This window comes from Canis lupus, chromosome 6 (genome assembly GCF_048164855.1).
Source record: "Canis lupus baileyi chromosome 6, mCanLup2.hap1, whole genome shotgun sequence".
In the NCBI taxonomy this organism is placed as follows: Eukaryota; Metazoa; Chordata; class Mammalia; order Carnivora; family Canidae; genus Canis; species Canis lupus.
This window is the reverse complement of record NC_132843.1, coordinates 67817824-67840257: the sequence shown is the minus strand read 5'-3', so window position 1 is coordinate 67840257 and position 22434 is coordinate 67817824. Positions and strand designations below refer to the sequence as shown.

At 33.6% G+C, this 22434-nt stretch overlaps 1 protein-coding gene across 5 annotated transcripts in view; it reads left to right on the top strand.

Moving 5' to 3' along the window:
- The window catches only part of CEP350 (centrosomal protein 350), a 153579-nt gene that overhangs the window by 104036 nt on the left and 27109 nt on the right, over window positions 1-22434 (top strand). For 4 of the 5 annotated variants that reach the window (XM_072831037.1, XM_072831040.1, XM_072831038.1 and 1 more), the window contains exons 28-33: window positions 5211-5333; window positions 6445-6644; window positions 11090-11301; window positions 13948-14092; window positions 18869-19029; window positions 21480-21616. In XM_072831037.1, coding sequence (XP_072687138.1) covers window positions 5211-5333; window positions 6445-6644; window positions 11090-11301; window positions 13948-14092; window positions 18869-19029; window positions 21480-21616 — 978 coding nt within the window. The remainder of the gene's footprint in view (window positions 1-5210; window positions 5334-6444; window positions 6645-11089; window positions 11302-13947; window positions 14093-18868; window positions 19030-21479; window positions 21617-22434) is intronic. The other variant, XM_072831041.1, reaches the window with a different exon arrangement.

Sequence of the window (22434 nt, the reverse complement as noted above, 5' to 3'; positions counted from 1 at the left end):
GAGATTACTATTTTATTGATATAAAATACCTGTCAAAAAGCAATCCTCCCTCACTAAGTTTAGCTAACTTTTGGGAACTTTTTCATTATATGTCATTGCTTATTGTTAACCTTCTGAATTCTGATTGTGTGACAAATATTTTTCTTAAACTGTTAAACTATTGGCTACAGTAAAGGATTTCCTTCTTTAATGTTTCATTAAGACAACAAAGCTTTTGTTAAAATTTATATTTCTAATCTGTGGCTTTTCCTGACCTTTTTATTGATCTGACATTATATACATACTTTCTATTTCTCAGTGTAGTGAAAAGCAAAAGAAATTTAAGTTGTGAAAAAGATTAGTTACAATAAACCTATGTTTGCAAAAGCCACAGACTGCATAGCCCTCTGTCTTTTTGATACTGTTGCTAAATGAGATCTGAGTTTTGTTTATTACTGTGAGGGGCATTATTTACAATACAGGTACATTGCCTGGAATCCTGAAACATGTTCATGAAGAAAACACCATGCAGTGGACTTTTTCTGTTAATTTGCCAATTTCATCTCAGGAAAATTTTTTTACTGAGCAAATAAAACATAAAAAGGATGAGGATATATATCTTCAAGTTTAAAATAGGACACGGCATTTTTTTTTTCATTTAATAGCAGCTGTTCTTTCATATTATTTATTAAATATATACTTATTCTTAGTAATAAATTATTGGGAATTGTGTGAATGTGTGAGGCTCTGAGAGATATAAAGGTCAATCAAACATAAATGGTGCCCTTAAAGAACAGATAGTCTAGGTGGAAAAGAGCAAGTATCAATTCCTATAGAGAAATAGATACAAATTGACTTGTAAGGAAGTTCAGGGGAGGAAAAAAATTTTATTGAAAAGAATATATGAAGGCAATTTTCAGTGGATGAGTGTTCTGAGTTTAATATACTTCTGAATTAGTAAGTACTTTATAGTATAAGAAAAAGCAAAAAAGAATCCTACAGACAAGTTATATTTTGGTTTGATCATTGCAAACCATGTTAGCACGGAAAAATGAAGTCACAAAACTTCTCAAACGTTCATTTTATTATTATTATTTTTTAAAGATTTTATTTATTTATTCATGAAAGAGAGAGAGGCAGAGACACAGGCAGAGGGAGACAGAGGCTCCCTGCAGGGAGCCTGATGTGGGACTTGATCCCAGGACTCCAGGACCACGCCCTGGGCCAAAGGCAGGCGCTAAACCGCTGAGCTACCCAGGGATCCCCTCAAATGTTCATTTTAAATATTGAAATACTTTTTTACTTAAAATTTAAATATTTAAAAATATTCCCAGTTAGCTTAGAAACTGCTAAAAGAGCAAATTAACTTACTTGGTTTTAAATCATAAAGTTAAACAGATACTGTATGACATAGCCCTAACAATATTTGTGGTATTGTCTGGTCAATATTAAAATCTTCATTAATCTGCTGAGTTTAAAAAGTTATGAATTTGCAGGGGAGACTTTAGCTATTCCATTAAAAAAGATATTTTCATTAGAAGTCTAAAAAATATATTAAATATCATTAACTTAAATTAGAATTTGCCAATATTTTTTAAAGTAGGCTCTACCCCCAGCATGGAGCCCAAAATGGGGTTTGAATTCATACCTCTAGCTCAAGACTTGAGCTGAGATCAAGAGTCAGACACTTAACTGACTGAGCCACCCAGACACTTCTGCCTTAAATTAGAAATATAATTTTCTTAGACAAGGTTCTAGTCTATCTATTCAGGTAACTGAATAAATCCAGATAGCCTGATAATGGTTTTTATTTTCTTTACTTCCTAAGTTAAGAATAATATACCTACATTTTGTCTAAGTATATATGCAAATTATTGGACAATTTTAAATAATAGAATAAATTTTGCTTAAAAATACAAGGCTGCATTTTCTTTTTTCTTTCTTAAGATTTATTTAAAAAAAAAGATTTATTTTTGAGAAAGAGAGAGAGAATGTGCATGCTTGCATGGGCGTGTGTGAGCAGGGGGAGGGGCAGAGGGAGAGAATCTCAAGCAGACTCCCTGCTGAGCGTGGAGCTGGATGTGGGGCTCAATCTCATGACCCTGAGATCATGACTTGAGACGAAAACAAGAGTCAACCAACTGAGCTACCCAGGTACCCGAAGACCAGAGTTTCATTTATGGTAGTAGTATCCATGTCTTCATATTCCTTTTTGAATGTCGTTAAAAATGCTTAAGGACTTGAAGAATTTTATTCATTTTAAAATTTAAAACACTGTTTTATTTTTTCTTATCACAATATAGAATTAGTTTTTGGTCCAGAAAGAATTTTAAAATACTAGGTTTTTGTTTGTTTTGTTTAGTATCTTTCAGAGTCAAAGGATTATACAACTGAGAATTTCATTTAAAATGTACATCATAAAATAAAAAAATGTACATCATAATTTTGCTCTTTCAAATGATAGCATGGTTTTATAATATGTTGCAACATAGTTTACAATTATATTAGCTCAGTGGGAAAAAAATGTTTTCATTTATGTTACATGGTCTAGCAGTGTGTTGAGATTTTTTTTAAAGTGTGAGGAGGTACTTAAATGGAGAAGGAAAGCATTATAAACTGCTGGAACTAGAAGGACTCTTAGAGAAGTCATTTATGTAGTCCCCTGGTTTCACAGGAAGAAATTGAAGCCATGGAAATAAGTTACTGGTTCCAGATCACACATACCACATAGTGGCAGAGCTAGAACTAGGACCCTGCTCTCTGGACGTCAAGTTGAGTCAAGTTAGCATATCTGCTTTCAACGTCATAATTTTTTCAAACAAAACTACAGTGATGACTTAAAGTTATCGCAGTAGAAATTGACTCTCGTAAATTGGATTTGTTTAAATTGGAAGAGTATTCAGTGGCTGATTACTAGGCTTGAATAGCTGCACAGTTCAAGTTTACAGTATGAAGTGTGACTTTAAAAGGGACTTAGGGGTTCCTGGGGGGCTCAGTCAGTTAAGCATCTGACTCTTGGTTTTGGTTCAGGTCATGATCTCAGGGTGATGAAATCGAGCCCTGTGTCGAGCTCTGTGCTCAGCGTGAAGTTTTCTTGTCCTCCTCCCTCTGCTCTCTCTCTGTCTCTGTCTCTCTATCATAAATAAATTTTAAAAGGAACTAACTACTCATGAATTTCTTAAGATAAAACATTATATAAGAACACAATGATTTTTTTACAAGATTAGATCTATTTTATGTTTCATCCTACTCAGTCCAGTGTTCTGTTACCCTCAGAAGCCTTGCTGGAGGATGTCTTGATACCAACCATAAAGCATGTTGGTAGGCACTTTCTGTTAGTAGGCATTCGCCTCTATATTTCACAAATTTTACTTCTTATTTGTGCAGCATCTTGAAGGATTATTAACTCTAAAGTGAAGTACTACTTCTTTAATTTCAACTTTATTTGGCTTAGCTTTTAAAGGACACTATTTCTAGATTATATATAAATAAGGAGCATATATTTCTGGGAAGAAGTTTTAACTTTAAACTTTTCTCACACTAATAAACCTTTCTTTCCTTTTTCTGTTAGCTATATCTTGTTGTTCATTTCTAACCTATGGCTTTTGAATATGCTTAATCCTTATAAATGAAAAATAAATGGTCAGTACTTGTTCTAGTAGAGAAAATTATTATTCTGTATATCAGACTGGACAAATTTAAATTGTAATTTTTTTACAGTTTGTTTTATATGTTCCAATATTTACTTTTTGTACTAGGTCATGCATGCATTTAGCAGTTATATGCTTAAGAGGGTGGGTGATATTTGAATATTATGAATAGATTTTTAGGACCTTTTGTCGAGTACATTTGTTTTTGCGTACTATTTTGATAATTAGCATCAAAATAAGTTTATTATACATTCATAAAGAATGGCAAGGAAGATTGCAGTGTCTTACTAAAATTTGGCAAAATTGTTTTCCCTTGAACTTCAGTGCAGAAAATCAAGGCAATCCAGATATGAATGTATATGTATGTATGTGTGCATATAAGTAAATGAAGGGGAGGTGAAATATTAAGTTGTGGGGAAACAGACATTGAAATAGTTTGTGTATCTGAAAATACATGTATAGGCAAGATTGTACATACTTTTTAAAATCCAAGTGAATAGCTGGATTTATACCTAGATTTTCTCACTTCTGTGACATACATTATTCCTTGCCCTTCCAAGGCAAAAAATGTTGCCTTGCTCTAAAGATGATTGTTGGTGTGCATGTGAACAGGAGCATGCTCTGTCAAAGAGAAATAACCTTTCAAACTATTACTAGACTGACTTATACTCTTAAATATATATATATTTTTATATTTAAATAAATAAATGATCTACTTACTATATAAAAAGGAGAATTTCCTACTTTTATAACTGTAACATATGAAATTTTCTTATTTTTAAGCTTATGAATGAGCTATCCATAGTATGATTTTTTTTTTAACCAGGAATATTTATTGCAACTAGCTTAGTTTATTCTTAATTATAAATTCTAATATTTTATAGAATGGATATTGTATTTCAATCTTGTTAAAGTGGGCCTTTGTTAAATATAAAGCAAAATACCTCCAGTAGGTCCTATGGGCAGTAAATTTTATGTTGTGTAGAGGTGAACAAGGTATTTTTACTCTAAATTTGTTTTCTAAATTATTATTTTCAAGCCAGATCACAATGTTAACATTGCCTTAGGTTAAATAAGGCAAACACAGTGCTTTTTATTTAATTTCAAGCTTAAAATAGAGGATAAGATGCAGATATAAAAATCATTTGCTCAGGATTATATATGTATGTAGAATTGCTAATGTCCTAGGTTCACAGCCATAATTGTTGTTCTCTATGTTAAAGCTTATGGGAAAAAAAAAAAAAATTAAAAAAAAAAAAAAGCTTATGGGAAAACTTATTTAGCTCCATACTGTAGTTCTCATAACTTTACTTACAAACAAATAAGTTTACCTGAAACTATAGATGATGATTAAGCAACATCTGAGGAGAAAGACATGTTTATTCAGAAATCATTGGTAAGATCTATAATAGTACATGTTTTATATGTCACACAGAGTATAACGCTTGCTTTAAGTGAGTAGCTTTTAATGTTATTCAGGAAGCTTATTAAAAGTTCTCCACTCAGCTCTTTTGCTTTCCCTTTCTCATTCTTGCTGCCTCTTGATCTCTTGGTTTTAAAATCTTCCTCCTTATTTTGTAGACACTGCTCTCCTGTTCACTACTTCTTCTCTGTCTTTACGTCTCACCACTGGGCCTCTCTCAGTGTCTGTTTTCCCAACCTTCATCCCAAATTCCAGCTGTATATCTACAACCAGTTGGTCAGGTAACTTTGCACCTTTTTCAGTGCACTCTTTGATAGAGCATGCTCTGTTCTTTTTGTTTGGTTTGCTTTTTTCTTTCTTTCTTTTTTTTTTTTTTTTTTTTAACAGCCTGGAGGCTTCTTGTCAAATGTCCCATAGATTGTACCTTTTTGTTTCCACGTTAATTTGATATGCTGATTGTTTACAAAGTGGAATGACAGTTTTTGTGTTTTTCATTAAGTGTTTGTTGGATGTGTGAATGCATTTTTGTTGATTAGTCACCAATACAGATCTAACATCAATAAATGAGCAGCCCACCCTTTACTTAACTTTGGCATCTACATATAAGGAGAATTTAATAGTAACTTTTTAACTACTCAGATAACTTTTCCTAAAGCTGTAATTTCTCTTAACCCTTCGGAGCTAAGATACATTGGGCTATTTAATTTCAGAGATTGGGTTAAATTGAGAAATTTGAGGCATTTGGTGCATTCATTTCCATAAGTAAATAGTCATGTTTATATGCAAAAGGCATCTGACTGTGGTACTCAGTTTTCTCTCCATAATTACCACCTCACATTGTGTCTCTTAGGCAATGGGAACCAAAAAGTGGTATAGTGATACCTGAAATAAAACCAGACTGAATTTGAAAGTAAAAGTCAAAAAGGGACATGGATATGTTTTTATGTTTGCTTGCTTGTTTGGGGACTTTGAACTTTGTTTTTGTTGTTGTTTTGGTCGTTATTGTTTTGGGTTTGGGTTTGTGTGTTTTCTGGTCTGAACCTTCAGAATAAATTTCTTGTATCTTCTGTTATGTGAAAAAGAATCACCTAAGAGAAGTGAATATGTAAGTATTAATCAGTCATCATTGTCCAGCTATTCTAAAGATTTTCTTTTCTGAATTTGCCACTGTTTTTTCTTTGCTAATCTTTACAAACGATTACAAGTAAAACATAAATTTTCATTTTCTGAATGAGTTGACTCATCACAGCTTCTGTTATTTCAAAGTTTTTCAAAGAAGTAGTAGGAATGTCATGTTTTTACACAGCTTGTTGATAAGGCAATGAATGGTAGAGCTCTGAGTAATTTCTGCCTGTAGATTCATTCTGACTGTTCTTCATGGTGTGACCATAGGTTTCTGACAAAGCGAGAGCAAAAACTAATGCAACGACGACAACATGCAGAGGAGCTGCTAGAGTGGAAGCGACGTTTGGATGCAGAGGAAGCAGAAATCCGTCAAATGGAAAAACAAGCTTTGGCTGCTTGGGACAAAGAATTAATAAAACCTAAAACTCCTAAGAAAGAACTTGAGGACCAAAGAACAGAACAGAAAGGTAATAAATACTACCCCTGTTCAGACTATAAACCAAAGCCTAACATAACTGGAAGGTTTACTTCATTATTTTTAAAAAGGTGAATGATTAAGTGTGAAGAAGGCAGAATTTATTTTACTCTAGTAAATTGCAATTGCAAGTGCCACAAATATTGGAAATATGAGAATATTGTGAATAATCTTTATGCTAGTATACTTGAAAACGTAGAAGAAAGGGGTAAATTCTATGAAATGGAAATGGGTTTTTCCATGACCAAGTAGGGTTTAACACATTCAAAAATACCAGTAATGTGGCAAATTACTTAAACAGATTAAAGGAGAAAAATTATATGACATCTTCATGGGTTTAGAAAAGGTACTGGATAAAATCCTAAGAGCATTTGTGATAAAACGAATTTCAGATAAAGTAGCAATAGAAGGGAGCTTTCTTTATCTAATCTAGGATTTGCTAACAAAAATGAAAAAGCAAACGTACAACAAAGTACCATACTTAATGATAAAAAAGAAAACTTTCCCTTTGAATTTGGAAATAAGACAAAGATTTTCATGTAAGGAGTAAAAAGAAGAACCAAAACTCATTATTACAGATGATAAAGTTGTGCACATGTTAAATCCAGCATTTACAGGTCAGTTCTTAGAATTAAGTGAGTTTAGCATGGTTGCTAGATATAAAATTTATAAACAAAACTCAATGACATGTCTATAGAGCAGCAGAAATTGGTTAGAAAATCTAATATTTAAAAGAGATACCACTTATAGAAAAAAAATATGAAGTACTAGGAATAAATTTAAAAATAACCAAGATCTTTCTGGCAAAAACTTTAGAATTTTATTAGGAGACATTAGAAAAGATCAAAACATACAGAAAGCTTTTCCATATTCACAGATTCAGTGTCATGAAGATGTTCATTCTGCCTGAACTTATTTACAGATTCAAGACAATTTAAATCAGAAACCCAGCAAGACACTAGGTATTATACTATATGTTGGCAAATTGAATTTGAATTAAAAGAATGTAAAAAAAATAATAATAATAAAAATAAAAAGAAAGAAACCCAGCAAGATTTCTTTGTAGGATTTGACAAGCTTATTTTAAAACTTGTATGAAAGAACAAAGGACCAGAAAACCAAGACACTGCTAAAGAAGAACCACAAAACGGAGAACTTACTTTACTAGATACCAAAATTTATAAAAGTATAGTAATTAAAACAGGATTATTTGTACAGAGATAGACAAATAGACTATGAAACAGCCAGGAAAAATACCCATGTATATATGGCAAATTGACTTCTGACATAGGTAACTTTACAGAGCAGTGAAGAAAGGAGAGACTCTCCCAAGAAATTTTGGGGACAGGAAAATACGAAATCAGATCCCTACATTGACAATCTAGAAAGATCCAGCTGAAGGGTTAAAAAGCGGGGGGTGGGGGTAAAAATTAGAACTATAGAACTTTTAGAGGACATATAAGAGAATATCTGTCTGACATCAAGGAATGGGAAGATTTCTTTAACGTGGTAATACAAAGCAAAACCATGAAGGGAAAGATCAGTAAATTTGACTTTAATAAATTAAGAATTTCTGTTCATTAATACACCATAAAAAAGGCAACAAAATAAGAGTATTCATAACATATAACTGGCAAAGGAATAGTATGAGAATATGCAAGAAACTCCTGTGAATCAAAAATAAAATGACAACCACATTCTAAAAAAATGGGCGGAAGAGCAGGTAATTCATAAATGAAGAATTCCAAATCATCAGTAAACATCTGAAAAGATGTTCAACTTTATTAGTAATTAGGATATTAAAACCATAAAGAAATACTATTTCATACCTGTATTCATTTCCTAGGGCTGCTATAACAAATTATCACAAATTTGGTAGCTTAAAAAAATGTTTTATTCTCTCCCTTCTGGAGGCCAGAAGTACAAAAGCAAGGTGTTGGTAGCACTGTGCTTCCTCTGAAGATTCCAGAGAACAATCTTTCCTTCCTTCTTTGAGCTTGTGGTGGCTGTGCTGTAGGCATTCCTTGTGTCTGGATAACTGCAGTCTCACATTGTCTCTCCTCCATGTCTGTCTGTTCCTCTCTTGTCAATTAAGACAACTTATCAGTGGATTTAGGGCCTACCCAGATAATCCAGGATGATCTCATTATGAGATACCTCCATTGTTTTAAAAAGATTTTACTTACTTTTTTCAGAGAGAGAGAACACACAGGGTTGTGAGCAGGGGCAGGGGCAGAGGGAGAATCCACGCAGACTCTGAGCTAAGCACAGAGCCCAATGTGGGGCTCAGTCCCATAATCCTGAGATCATGACCTGAGCTGAAATCAAGAGTTGGTCACCAAACCAACTGAGCCAACTCATCATGAGAACCTTAATTACATCTACAAGGACCTTTTTTTGAAATAAGATTACATTCATAGGTTCTGGGGGTTAAGACATAGACATATCTTTTTGAGGGCCATTATTTCAACCCGTTCAAATACCCATTAAACCTGTTGGTGTTTAGGTAGAACAAGGAACTGCTCTACTGGTATTATTAAACCTATTTTGAAAAATAGGTTGAAAAAAGAGGCATTAAAAATAATCAAGGGGCACTTAGATGGCACAGTCATTTGGGACTCCGACTATTGATTATGGTTCAGGTCATGATCTTAGGGCCATGAGATCAAGCCCTTCGTCGGGCTCGACTGGCTGTGTAGCCTGCTTAAGATTCTCTCTCTGCCCCTCCTGCCTCTTGTGCACATGCTCGCTTTCAAATAAATAAACATAAAAACAATTGATAAAAGAATAAAAGTGAGCTACAAATATCCTACAATTCAGTTGTTCCATTCCCAGGTATGAATCCTAGAGCAGTGGTTCTTAAAGTATGGCCCATGAAACTCTGAGGGAATCTCTGAGATCCTTTCAGAGGGCCTGGGAGGTTAAAATTATTTTTATAATCCTAATATGTCATTTGCCTTTTTCACTGTGTTGACATTATACTGATGTAGCAAATATAATGGTGGGTAAATTTGCTGATGCCTTAGCATGAATCAAGGCAGAGTGGCACCAAATTGTTAGTAGTCATTGTATTCTTCACCACTTTGCACTAATGATAGCATGCCAGTTTTATATTAAAATGTTCTTAAATAAGCATTTGCAAATACTAATTTTGTTGAGTTTCAACCTTTGAGTACCTTTTTTTTTTAAAGATTTTATTTATTTATTTGAAAGCCAGTGAGCACAGAGAGAGCATGAGCTGGGGGAAGGAGAGGAAGAAGCTGACTCCCCTCCTAAGCAGTTACCCCAATGCAGGGCTCTATCCCAGGACCCTGGGATCAGGACCTGAGCTGAAGGCAGACGCTTAACTGACTGAGCCATCCAAGTGCCCCTGAGTACATATATTTTTAATATTTTGTGTGACAAAATAGGAAATGCATATAACATTTGCATGTGCCAAAAGATGATGGTCTTAAAGAGAAGCGCTTAATGCAATGATTTGAATTGCAAGCTGAAGCCTTTCTTTTCCATGGAGTACCATTTTCACTTAAATGGTTAAAAACCATGGTTATTTATACTTGGGTATTTGGCAAACAGTTTCTCAGAAATAGATAAAGCACCTCTGACACTTCAAGGAAAACAAGTGAGTTTTTATTGCCAGTGATAAAATATAAGCTTTCAAGTGAAAGTTTGGAATTTTAGAAATGCTCTTTTCCCTATTGTGAGCTGGACCACTGTCCAGTACTTAAAAGACTTTCCTGTTATAATGGGTGATGATATTAATCAGCCATCTTTTCATATTGTATGATGAAATACGTCAACACTGGGAAGATCTTCATAACTCGGTGAACCAATGCTTTCCAAGTGACCCGTGATGGTTTAGAAAATCATTCATGAGTAAAAATATCCATTGAAAGTACAAAATTGACTGAAGGATGTAATGTAACAGATCACAGAAAGTTTATTGATATGATTTCAGATTCCACGTGACAGCTAACATGGGAGAAACTACCAATTGTCAAGTTTTGGTGTGACATCAAAAAAGAATATGCACCATTATCCATAAAGACTATTAGAATACCTTTCCCTTTCTAATTACATATATTCTTTGTGAGGCCAGATTTTCTGCATATGCTTCAACCAAAACAACATACAGCCACATACTGCAGACAGAAGGAGATATGAGAATCCAACCGTCTTCTGTTAAGTCATTAAAGATATTTTTAAAAATGTAAAAACAATTCCTCTCCTTTCCACTAAGCCCTTCTCTGTTTGCATCAGCCAAAATTCTTACTTAAACTAACAGACTTTATAGTAATGTGATTCACTAAGTCATGAGATTAAAAATTGTATCTAAATGCAACAAGTGAAATTATATAAAAGCAAATGTAAATCGTAACAGTTAAACATTTCTTTTGACCCAGATGGTGGACTTTTTCTTGTTTTTACTCTCTCTAGAAATAGCAAGTGAAGCAGAATCTCCAGTACCTTCCTACTCTCACCTACACAGTGAAAGCTCTATTCCAGAAGAATTGGGCAGCCCTGCTGTTGGATATATACAGTCTGAGTCTGTAGTTCAGGAGCAGCCAGGGAGTCCAGATCATAGTGTACTTACTGAAGAAATGGTTTTTTCACAAGAACTGGAATCTTCTACCTCTCCTAGTAAACATGTAAGTTAATATATATTTATTCCTCAAAACTTCTTTAGACAAAAGCCTATCTAAAAGGTATATTATTAACAGTTGTTTTCTTTTTTCTTAACAGTTATATTCTTGCAATTCATGACAGTGTTGACTATCTACCCATACCTGCAACATGCAGTATGTGATATTTGAACAGGAGTAAAGCTTTTTATTGACTTGTAAATATTTATAAATATATGAATTTTAGCTTTAGTGGCAGTTTTAAATTTTATATTATTAGGTCTATTAATGTTGAAAGGATAGAAACTTCTAAAATCTTTAAAAGATAATTTAAGATTGGGGCACCTGGCTGGCTCACCCAGTAGAGCACGTGACTCTTGATCCCACGGTCGTGAGTTCGAGCCCCACATGTATGTGGAAATTACTTAAATAAATAAAACTTTTTTAAAAAGATAATTTAAGTTTAATTTTAATTTAAAGATAATGTATAGGAACAATACAAGTTCTTATTAAAATCTGTATTCTATTATGTAATAGAAACAATGAGATCTTAAACAGCAATGTGCCTTTTCTATAATTTAGCTAATAACTGCCCTTATAAATCAGAATAAAAGTAGTGGTTTCATCTCTTTAAAACAGATCTGAAATGGTTATTGACTCTAAATTAAAGTAATGGTCACTGTTAGAATAAGGTTTTCCACATTTCTTTAATGCTATACTTCATTTAAAAAAAAACCTGATAAAAGCTTAAGCTAGAAGCTTAATTTTTTTAAATTTGATTTTATAAGGTATATAAAGGAATTAGCATAATATTAAATATGAAGTGAATACAAACTTTGTTAAAGTCTCTCTTTGTCTAAAAAATACACTTAAATTCAGAAGGGAATATTCTTTGGTAGAGTCTTCATTTTATTGTGGGTTTAAAGAATGAATTGCATTTCCCCTGTTGAAAAATCAGATTCATGTGTATTATGACACCTAAAAGATTTGGGGAAAAAAACATTTTTTATCCAGTAATCCAATAAAGAACCTGTTCCACGCTATGTTGGAAAAGACTCCCGTGCCTTGGGCACAAACCTGAAAACAGAGGTTTTAGATTATAAAAGGCTTCTATTTAAATTCTCATGTTAGCAAATTCTTAGTTATTATGTGAAAATAGGCTTGTATATAATTGTATGTGGAATTTACAAAGCAAACTATGTTTTTTGCCACAATCTTATTTCCTGTGAATTGATTAGATCCTACCTAGCATTGTTATTGAGATTCAAAATAGCCACCACCTGATCAAACACTAAAAATTAGCTTTTTTCCTCACAAAAAAAGTCAAATAAAACTAGTGTGCCTTAGAGTGATTTTTAAAATAAAAACCAATATTTATTGATTGCTTATTACCAAATGCCAGCTAATATGCTAAATGTCTTATGTGGATTATCTTCACAACAATTCTGTAAATACTGTTTTAAGCCCCTTTCTGAAGCTCAGCAGGCTAGGAAGCTTTCCCAAATTCACAGATACAGGAAGTGATGATAGCTAGGAATCAAAGTAGGTGTTCTCAGGGTAGAAATTATGTCCTTCATAATAATCTCTTGTGGACAATCTTCTTATGTCCTCTTTTCTTTCATTCCTCCTTTCTTCTCTTTTTCCCTTCTTTCCACAAAACCAGTACATATTTAGTGTTTTTAAGATTTATTTTTCAGTTTTATTGAGATAAAATTGAGACACATCATTGTATAAGTTTTGTGTACAACATAATGGCTCGACGTACATATATTGTGAAATGATTATTACATTAAGTTTAGTTAATATCCGTCACCTCATATAGTAACAAAATAATGCCTTTTTCATTATAATGAGAATACTTATGTTCTTCTCTTAGCAACTTCCACATAATACCATGCAACAATATTAAGTATAGTCATCACATTGTATATTATATCCCTAGGACTTGTGTATCTTATGACTGGAAGTTTGTATCTTTGCCTACCTTCACCCAATTCCCCCCACCTCAGATAACCACAAACCTGATCTCTTCTGTGAGTTTGAGTTTTTTTAGATTCTACATATAAGTGAGATCATACAGTATTTGTCTTTCTCTGACTTATTTCTCTTAGCACAGTGCCCTCCAGGTCTATCCATCTTGCAAATGGCAGGATTTCCTTCTTTCTTTATGGCTGAAGAGTATGCCTCTGTGTGTGTGTGTGTGTGTGTGCGCGCGCGCGCGCATGCACGTGCACATGTGTGTGTGTGCAAGTGCACATAAATGCACCACATTTTCTTTATCCATTTATCTATCAGTGGAGAACTACCATATGATCAAGCAACTCCACTTCTGGGTATATATCTGAAAGAAATTACTATGTCAAAAAGATGCCTGCACCATGTTTAGAATTCTTTTAATTAAAAATTAAGAGGGTAAATATCACTTAAACAGTAACCACTCCTACATTATTACAAACTTTTTTAAAAAGTGTGCTTCTTTATAACTTTTTTCTGTAATTTTAAAAGAATTGAGGTTTTATCCTTTGTGTAATTTGTAGACTTTTTATACCATAGAGTTATTTAAAATTAAAACTCTTGGTAAATATTATCTTTAACTGTTTGGTATCTCGAATATTAAATATATTTTACAAATGTATCACAAAACAGTTCCCACTTGGTTTTCTGTTTGAACAGTCACCTCCTAAGAGCTGCACATCTGTGTCAAAGCAAGAGTCTAGCAAAGGAAGTCATAGGACTGGAGGACAGTATCGTCTACCTGTCAAGTCCCAGCAACACTGTTACAGTTGGTCAGATGAGTCATTATCTATGACACAGTCAGGTAAGACTGATAACAAGGAGTTAGTGTTCTTTGTATAATACGCTTTGTTTATCCATATGTTAGTATCATGTTATCCCTCATTGCATTTGTAAAGGCTTTTTGCTTGCCAAGATTAAATCACATAATTTCATGGCTTTTCAGTGATAATCATTTCCCTAACTACATAAAAAACGATACACTGTTATATTCTTGGGTTGTTAATAGGCAGTCATTTATTCATCAGACATTGTTGGATTTTTTTTCAATGTGCCAGATACTGCTTAAGTGTTCCCTACTGCTCTGTGCATAACCTGTGAAACCAGACAGCATATTACTGTAATCAGACTTTACCCAGTGGGTCTTCCTAACTAGCATAGAAACTCCTGGAAAGGAGAGTCCATATCTTGTTAACAGGTGTGGCACCAGACCTAGCAGATACTTTACATTGCACATGCCTGGTATTTATTAAATGTTTTTTGAATGAATTAATGATGACCATGAGGAGAGATAGCAGGAGGTAGTGCAGGATAGTTTAAGTTTTAAAGGAGAAAAGGTAGAGAATAGATTGCAAAGGGCAGTGGGGAACATTGTCTATTTTCCTGTAACCTCTATTCTACTATAATCTCTATGGTGTTAGATTTGGAAGAATGAACAACCTCTATCTATAAGACTTAATCTTGGGAAGCATATCTATATAGGCAGTGTTCAGTTTATATAGTTTATATCCCAATCTTCCTTGGAAGATTAATACTGTATTGAGTGTATGCCTTTTGAGCTCATTTTTAGTTTGCATTTGAGAGTAGACATTTAATAAAAGAAAAATGAAAATACTATTCTTGTTTTGGTCTGTGATTCTATTCTGTGCCCCCTGTTTTCAGTGTTTCAAATGATAGTAAATCATGGGATATTCTCACATTCGTATTTATAAACTACTCTTTTTCTTTGAATAACTGCATAGTATTTCAAATAATAGATATTTTGCAACTTAGTTAACCGTTTCCCTAGTGATCATTTAGATTTTCTCAAAATTGCCAATAATGCTATAATGAACATCTTCTGTATATTGTTGAATATTTCAGTAAGAATACATTCTTAGAAATGGAATTACTTAGGTCAAACCAGTTGAAGAATGTTGTCTACCATATTTATCTGTTGAAAATTATTATTATTATTTTATATATTTGTTTTCATGTGCTCTGGTGAAGAGTTAGTGCCAGTGGAATAACATGTCAGTAGACATAAACTTGATACTTGGAAACATGGATTCTTTTCTTGGCTTTATTAATCACTGGTGACTTTCTCCAAGTTTCTTTTCCATATTAGGCATCATAACCATCCTTGCATGAGTTATGGACCAACAATTAATGCTCATGTTAGTAAGATATTATTTTATTGGTAAAATGTAATTCAAGTAAGAATGGTTTTAGAGAAATAGCTCTGAGATTTTTAAACTATAGATCCCATCTACCTATTAATGATGATATCATTATAGGCAGTGTTTGTGGTCAGTTTTAGTGTATTGGAATTATATAATGCTTTTCTCACTTGAGTGATGGAGAGTTTGTTACTAGCCAAGTACCTATTGGCTGCGTGTGTCAAATAATCAGGAACTTAATTTTTTCAATTAGATTATTCTGTCCATCAGGTTATTCTGCCTTGACGTGTTTAAACAAATCAAAATATCATTTACTTGTCTCCTCCTTTCTCCCCCACTACCCAAAAAAAACCCTGTGGGGGAGAATTCCATAAAGGCAATAAATTAGAGTTGCTTGGGTAAAAAAAAAATTTCTAAAGATTCTCTTAGATGCTACTAATGATGTACTATGCAGTAATACTATATTAAGGCAGATATATAATATATTCCCATTTGCTCTCATAGACTTTATTTAATTTCTACCTTTCATTTGTATACTTTTGGTTTCTTTAGTACTTAAAAGTAGGAACATTCTCCAAGGTCTTTCATCTAAAAGCTCCAAGTTTTTCATCAACCACTGTTAAATCTTCACAACCATAGATGATAAATATTTTTATTAGAAAAATCACTGCTGGGGGGCGCTTGGGTGGCTCAGTTGGTTAAGTGTCTGTCTGCCTTTGGGTTGGGTCATGATCTCAAGGTCCTGGAATTGAGCCCCGCATTGTGCTCCCTGCCATGCTTCTCCCTGTCCCTCTGCCTGCCCCTTTCCCTGCTTGTGCTTTCTGTCAAATAAATAAAACCTTAAAATCACTGCTGGCATATGCAATTTTAAAAATATATTTAAAATAATCATTTTGTAAGGGGGACAAAGTTGAAACTAAATCTGTGGGAGTATAGTGGTCCTGTTTACAATTTTATCAAAGTAATGTCTCAAGTTTTGGAAGCACATAAAAGTTTATCAAGCTAAAAGGAACACAGTTTTAAAAGATGCAAAGATATGGGTTTATACTTCATTTTAGAAAGGTTTTAATTTTTAGGTCATCCTGCAGTCCTGTTCCTAATCATTATACTAGAATCATCAATTGAATCTCTACAAAGCCTGTCACTAAGGATTCAGGGTCTTTTAACTCTGAAACCAATTGATTAATTTTTTTTTTTTCAGAAATTAAAAAAAAAAAAAACAAACAAACAAGGGAGATAGTTGCTCTTTCCCACCCAAAAACTATATTACCTAAAATGTAGCTGCATAAAATGTTTGTCTTAAGTGAGAATGAACCCTACCACTGTTTATTGAGCTTTTATGGTAGTCGTGGTGCTGTGCTGTATACTTTATCCACCTTACTTAATCTTCATATCAATTCTAGAAATTGGTAGGGGTCAACCACCTTATGGACTACCAGTAGTAGATCCAGAATTGAAAATGGCTTTTACTACTACATTGTTTTGTGAGTGTTGATCAGTAAATAGTGAGCTTTGCCCATATGAAGGGCTTGGTATGATGCCACCATGGTATAAGATGGGTATAACTTTCTTGAGATACCTTAGGTCCGCAACATAGAAGTGACAGGAACTTGGATTTCATTATTTCTAATCCAGATACTGAGATCACATTATCAAAAAAGACTATCCTCCTTTTGCACTTAAATAAGTTCCATAACTAGTTCTTCTGCAATTTAATCTGAAGTACCTGATAAACACCTGGTTATTTACAGCATAATGTTGTAGTATACATCTGAGTCTTCAGATATGTATACATAGTATTTCTATTTTAATAGTACTTCTATTGCTGTTAAATGTCTCACTCAACATTAGTGTCTGGAAGTGACACCATTGTGTGACTTTAGGAAAAGGTGTGAGGAATAGTCATTTTTATTCTATGTAATTTCCAGGTGAAATGAAATAAGCAGCATCTTTAAATAATACTATTTTCATATCAAGTGGCACTTATTATAATGAAATGCCTTTTTCATGATTTTGTTATGACTGGACATCTACTTTGTGTATGTGTGTGTGTAGGGAACTATTGGGAAGAAAATAAGATTTAACTAGCTTCATTTCAGTTATTTTAAATATTTTAAGAGCTTCTAAAGAAAGGTTACAGCAGAGTATATTTCTTTGTAATTTCTCTCTTTCCTTTTATGTGGTATTAAGACATCTGATGATTCACAATCAGTTTAAAATGACGGAATTTCAGGGCGCCAGGGTGTCTCTGTTGGTTGAGAGTCTGATTCTTGGTTTTGACTCAGGTCATGATTTCAGGGTTGTGAGATCGAGTCCTGAAGTTGGGCTCAACACTCAGTGGAAAGTCTGCTTATGATTCTCTCTCCCTTTCCCCCTTACTCTGCTTGCACACTCCCTCTCTCTTTCTTTCAGATAAATAAATCTTTAAAAAAACAATAAAAATTACAAAATCTCGGTGTCTCAGTTAAGTATCCAACTCCTGATCTAAGCTCAGGTCTTAATATTAGGGTTGTGAGTTCAGGCCCAATGTTGGGCTTCATGCTGGGCATAGAGCCTACATTAAGAAAAAAAAAAAAGAATTTCAATTTGATTTTAATATGACTTAAAAACAACTAAGGGGAGGGACAGGTAAATATTAATTATCTTATCATTAGGGAATAATTCCTTACAATTTCCAAATTTCTCTAACCTAAAAGTTTTTCAACTTCCAGTTGCTTGTCTCACCAAGACAGGATACCTTGAGAGATTTATTTGCAATTTCAAATAGTACAATTAGAAAGTGAAGATAAATAGGAGGAGACTCCCCTCCTCACCCAACAGAGATTTAAGGGAAAAGTGGGGGGATGCAAATCACTAATAAATTCTTTAATTTTAAATGATAGATTGACTTTATTTAAGTGTATTATTTGCACTGCTGCTTTTCATTAATAGTTATTGAATTAACTATTTTTAAAAAGATTTATTTACTCGAGAGAGAGAGGGAGCGAGGGGGACTAGGGGCAGAAGGGGGGAGAGAGAGAGAGAGAGAGAGAGAGAGAGAGTGAATCTCAAGCAGACTTCCTGCTGATCCGGGAGCCTGAATTAGAGCTCAGTCCCAGGATCACAAGTTCATGACATGGTCCAAAATGAAGAGTCAGTCACTTAACCAACTAAGCCACCCAGGTACCCCAAATAAACTATTCTGAGTTAGGGATCCCTGGGTGGCTCAGCGGTTTGGCGCCTGCCTTTGGCCCAGGGCATGATCCTGGAGACCCGGATCGAGTCCCACGTCGGGCTCCCTGCATGGAGCCTGCTTCTCCCTCTGCCTGTGTCTCTGCCTCTCTCTCTCTCTGTGTCTCTCATGAATAAATAAATAAAATCTCAAAAAAAAAAAAAAACTATTCTGAGTTAAAGCTAAATAAAAGATTTTGTATCTCTTTCAGAAACAACATCTGACCAAAGTGACATTGAAGGTAGAATCAGAGCCCTAAAGGATGAGTTGCGGAAAAGGAAATCAGTTGTGGACCAGCTGAAGAAGGAACAGAGAAAACGGCAGAAGGAAAGATTGAAAGCCCAAGAAGCCAGTCTGATCAAACAATTAGAGGTTAGACATAGTAGGAAGAGGGTTTAATATCAAGGCTAATGTATATGTAAAGTCTAAATGTTTTTAATATTGTTAATAAAGTAACGGATTAGAAGTTTTCAGTATTAGTTTGGTACATATTTTAACCTCTTTTTAAAAAATCTGAGGCTGGCTATCTAAACTCTTGCTTAAAATATTAAACATTAAAATAATCTTATGAAGTAGTAAGTAAATATTAAAATCAAGTATTAAAGATTTTTTTCCTGAATAAGAAAGGTTATTAGGCCTATGAAAGATTTATATCCATGCCCTCTGAAGCAAAGAATCATTAGATAAATAATTCCATTTAAAAAAAAGATTAATAATTCTAGCTATTGAAATTATTACTGCCTTTTTAAAAACAATTTGTTTTTTAAGCAGAGTGTTTTTTAAGCACTTTATTAAAGTGATTCTGTACTACTTGAATGGCTCCAAAATGATGATTATAAACTTGACTCTTCTCCCAAGTTTTAGCAGCCTTTCCTGATTCTATCCCAGGCTGGAAACCTGGTTTTGATAAGTTCCTTATTCTATTTTCTCCTATCCATTTGATCACTGGGTCCCATTAATTCTTTTCTTTATAAATCTTCTTGCTTGTCATTTTCCATTCCAACTGCCATCACACTGTTTGGAGCCTCATGACCTCTCTGCATAGCCTCTTGAATGTCCTTGTCTCTGGTTGCTTCCCTGTTGCTTGTATACCTTCTGCCAGCCTAGTGTTCCTTAAATGCCACATTCATCATAGAATCAATTTAAACTTCCTGCTCCTCACAAGATTTCCTTCTCATGGCGTTACCAGGGAAGACCATTCAGCTTCTATATGAACACTTTCCGTAATCAGAAATTTCAAATTTTGAAGGCAATTGATATCATTGTTGGACTTTAGGTTCTCCAAATGTTAGAAAGCTTTTGTTATGTTTAGCCAGTATTTCTGTCCCTGTAATGGTCCTTGTTGTGGTCACACCAAATATGTGTTCCTCTTACCTATATTAGTTTAATCATCAGATATTTAAGTGCCTATTTGTATACTAGGAACTTAGCTAATAACGTCACACATATTCCTCATTTATCCTCAAGCAACAAGGTATGGCTTTACTATCCCTTCTTACAGATGAAGAAACTGAGTTTCAAGGACATTAGTGGTATTCAGGAACACAACTCTTAAGTGGTAAAGCTAGGATTTTAATATATCTCTAATTCTGAATTTTGTACCCTTACCATTATGCTACACTGTCTTCCACATGGAAAATAAGGCTGTTAACAGATGTGGAGAAAATAGACATTTACACAGGTACACGACACAGAGAAGGGAACAGGGATTGTAACTTGCACAGATGATTAAAAGTAAGAAAAGTGACTAAGGTAGAATGGCCATGCTAGCAAGATCATGTTGGAAAGTAGTGGGAAACACAATTTAAAAATAAAGATCATGTTCAGGACTTTAGAATCAAATGAGTTTGGACTTCAGGTCAGCAGTCTTCAACCTGAGCACACGTTAGAATTAACTGAGGAGCTTTTTGAAAAATATGAATATCCAGGCTCACTCCCAGAAGTATTAATTAGTCTAGGATGGGGCCTAGGATTTAAAAGCACTAGTGTAGGTAATGAGGTACCATTGAAAATTAAATGCTTAGATTGAAAAGCCTTGCACAAAAATGTTCATTAATGGATATGCCAACCAGAAAGATCTCTAGAAAAGTGCCCTAGAATCCATGTCATTCAGCATTTTATTAAGTGGTTTACAGACAAGAGAAAGTTCTGTATTTAGGTTTTAGAATTACAGAATATGTTGGAGAAATACATAATATATAGCATTTCATATACAAAATCATTTGGATTTTATATAATCACAAATGTAATCAACTACATTCATGTAAGTATAGCTCTTAGATCAGAATTCAGAGGAAGATAATATGAATAGTGAAAGTTGTAAAAGTAGGGATTTTAGCCCAAGTTTTAGGGATCTATAGCAATTGAGTAGCATGTGTATATTCATTCATTATTCTTAATATTTAGTGATAGCCTGTTTGGGACCAGACACTGAGTAGGTATTGAACATACAGCATTGAACAGAACAGATGTAGTCTCAAATAGTGATGTAAAAGTAGGAATTTTAACCCAGAAAACTAAGAAATATAGTAGATGAATTATTGCTTCATAGGTATTAAATGTCTGTAGAGTGGAGACTTTGTCATTTCCTAATTGATTTAGGATTATAGCCACACATTTTGCTTATTATACATAGACTATTTTAAGAAGGATCTATGAGTAACTATTGATAGCACTCTAGGGAATGATATGATATTGGGAGAAAGATTTTTTACATTATATCTTCACTATTTGAATATTTTATCATAAAATATACTATTTTCTAATTTAAAATAGTTTTTTAAAATTCTGTATAGTGACTCCTCTGATTTTTCTAAACTTAGTCATATGATGAATTCATTAAGAAAACTGAAGCAGAACTTAGCCGAGATTTGGAAACATCACCAACAGCCAAGCCTCAGATTAAAACACTCTCCTCAGCTTCTGAAAAACCCAAGATCAAGCCCCTCCCATTACACAGGTAGAAATTTGTGATAACTTATCTATATTCTGCCTTCTTTGAGAAAAGTTTGTGAAAAGCATAAGACTTTTTTAGTAGAGCTTTTAAGTAACTGTGAAATTGTAGAAGTAAAAATAATGGTTAATATTTTTATTTTCACTAAAGTAAAATTGTTATGTATGATATAATCAGATCAAATGGTATAAGGTACAGATTTAAAAATATATTTTGAATTCTGAAATCTGGTGGTTGCAATGAAAATAGTAGCATTGTAAGTTGTTATAGACCTTTTGAAAAGCAGTTTGTCAGTGTTTCAAAAGTAAAAAACAATCTGTGACTTTTGACTCAGTAATTCCACTTCTTGAAACCTACCTTGAGAAAATATGGGCTACCAAAAATCTGTGTTATCTAACATCCTTTATCAATATAACACATTGGAGCTTGGTATATCATTGAAACCAAGCATAATAGGATGTTGCTAAAGTTAGAATAGACTGGAAAAATAAAAACTAAATTGTGAAAACATTGAACTCAGTCATTCTTAGTAGTATCCACTTTACTTTTCAGAAGAGGTGAAGCCTTTGAAGGTTTTTAAAGAAAATATTTAGGAATTTTTTTGTCTGTTACAAAAGTAATGTATACTCATTATAATTAGTTTCACATTACCTGAGTTTGAATCATGGCTTCAATACCACTTAGCTATTTAACTTTGTCAGGAAAGTTATTTAATCCCTCTATGCTTTGTTTTTTTTTTTTTAGTAGAGATTTATATCCCTATAATAACACCTGGCTAATTAACTTGTTATGAGGGTTAAAAGACAACTTAGAACAGATCTTAG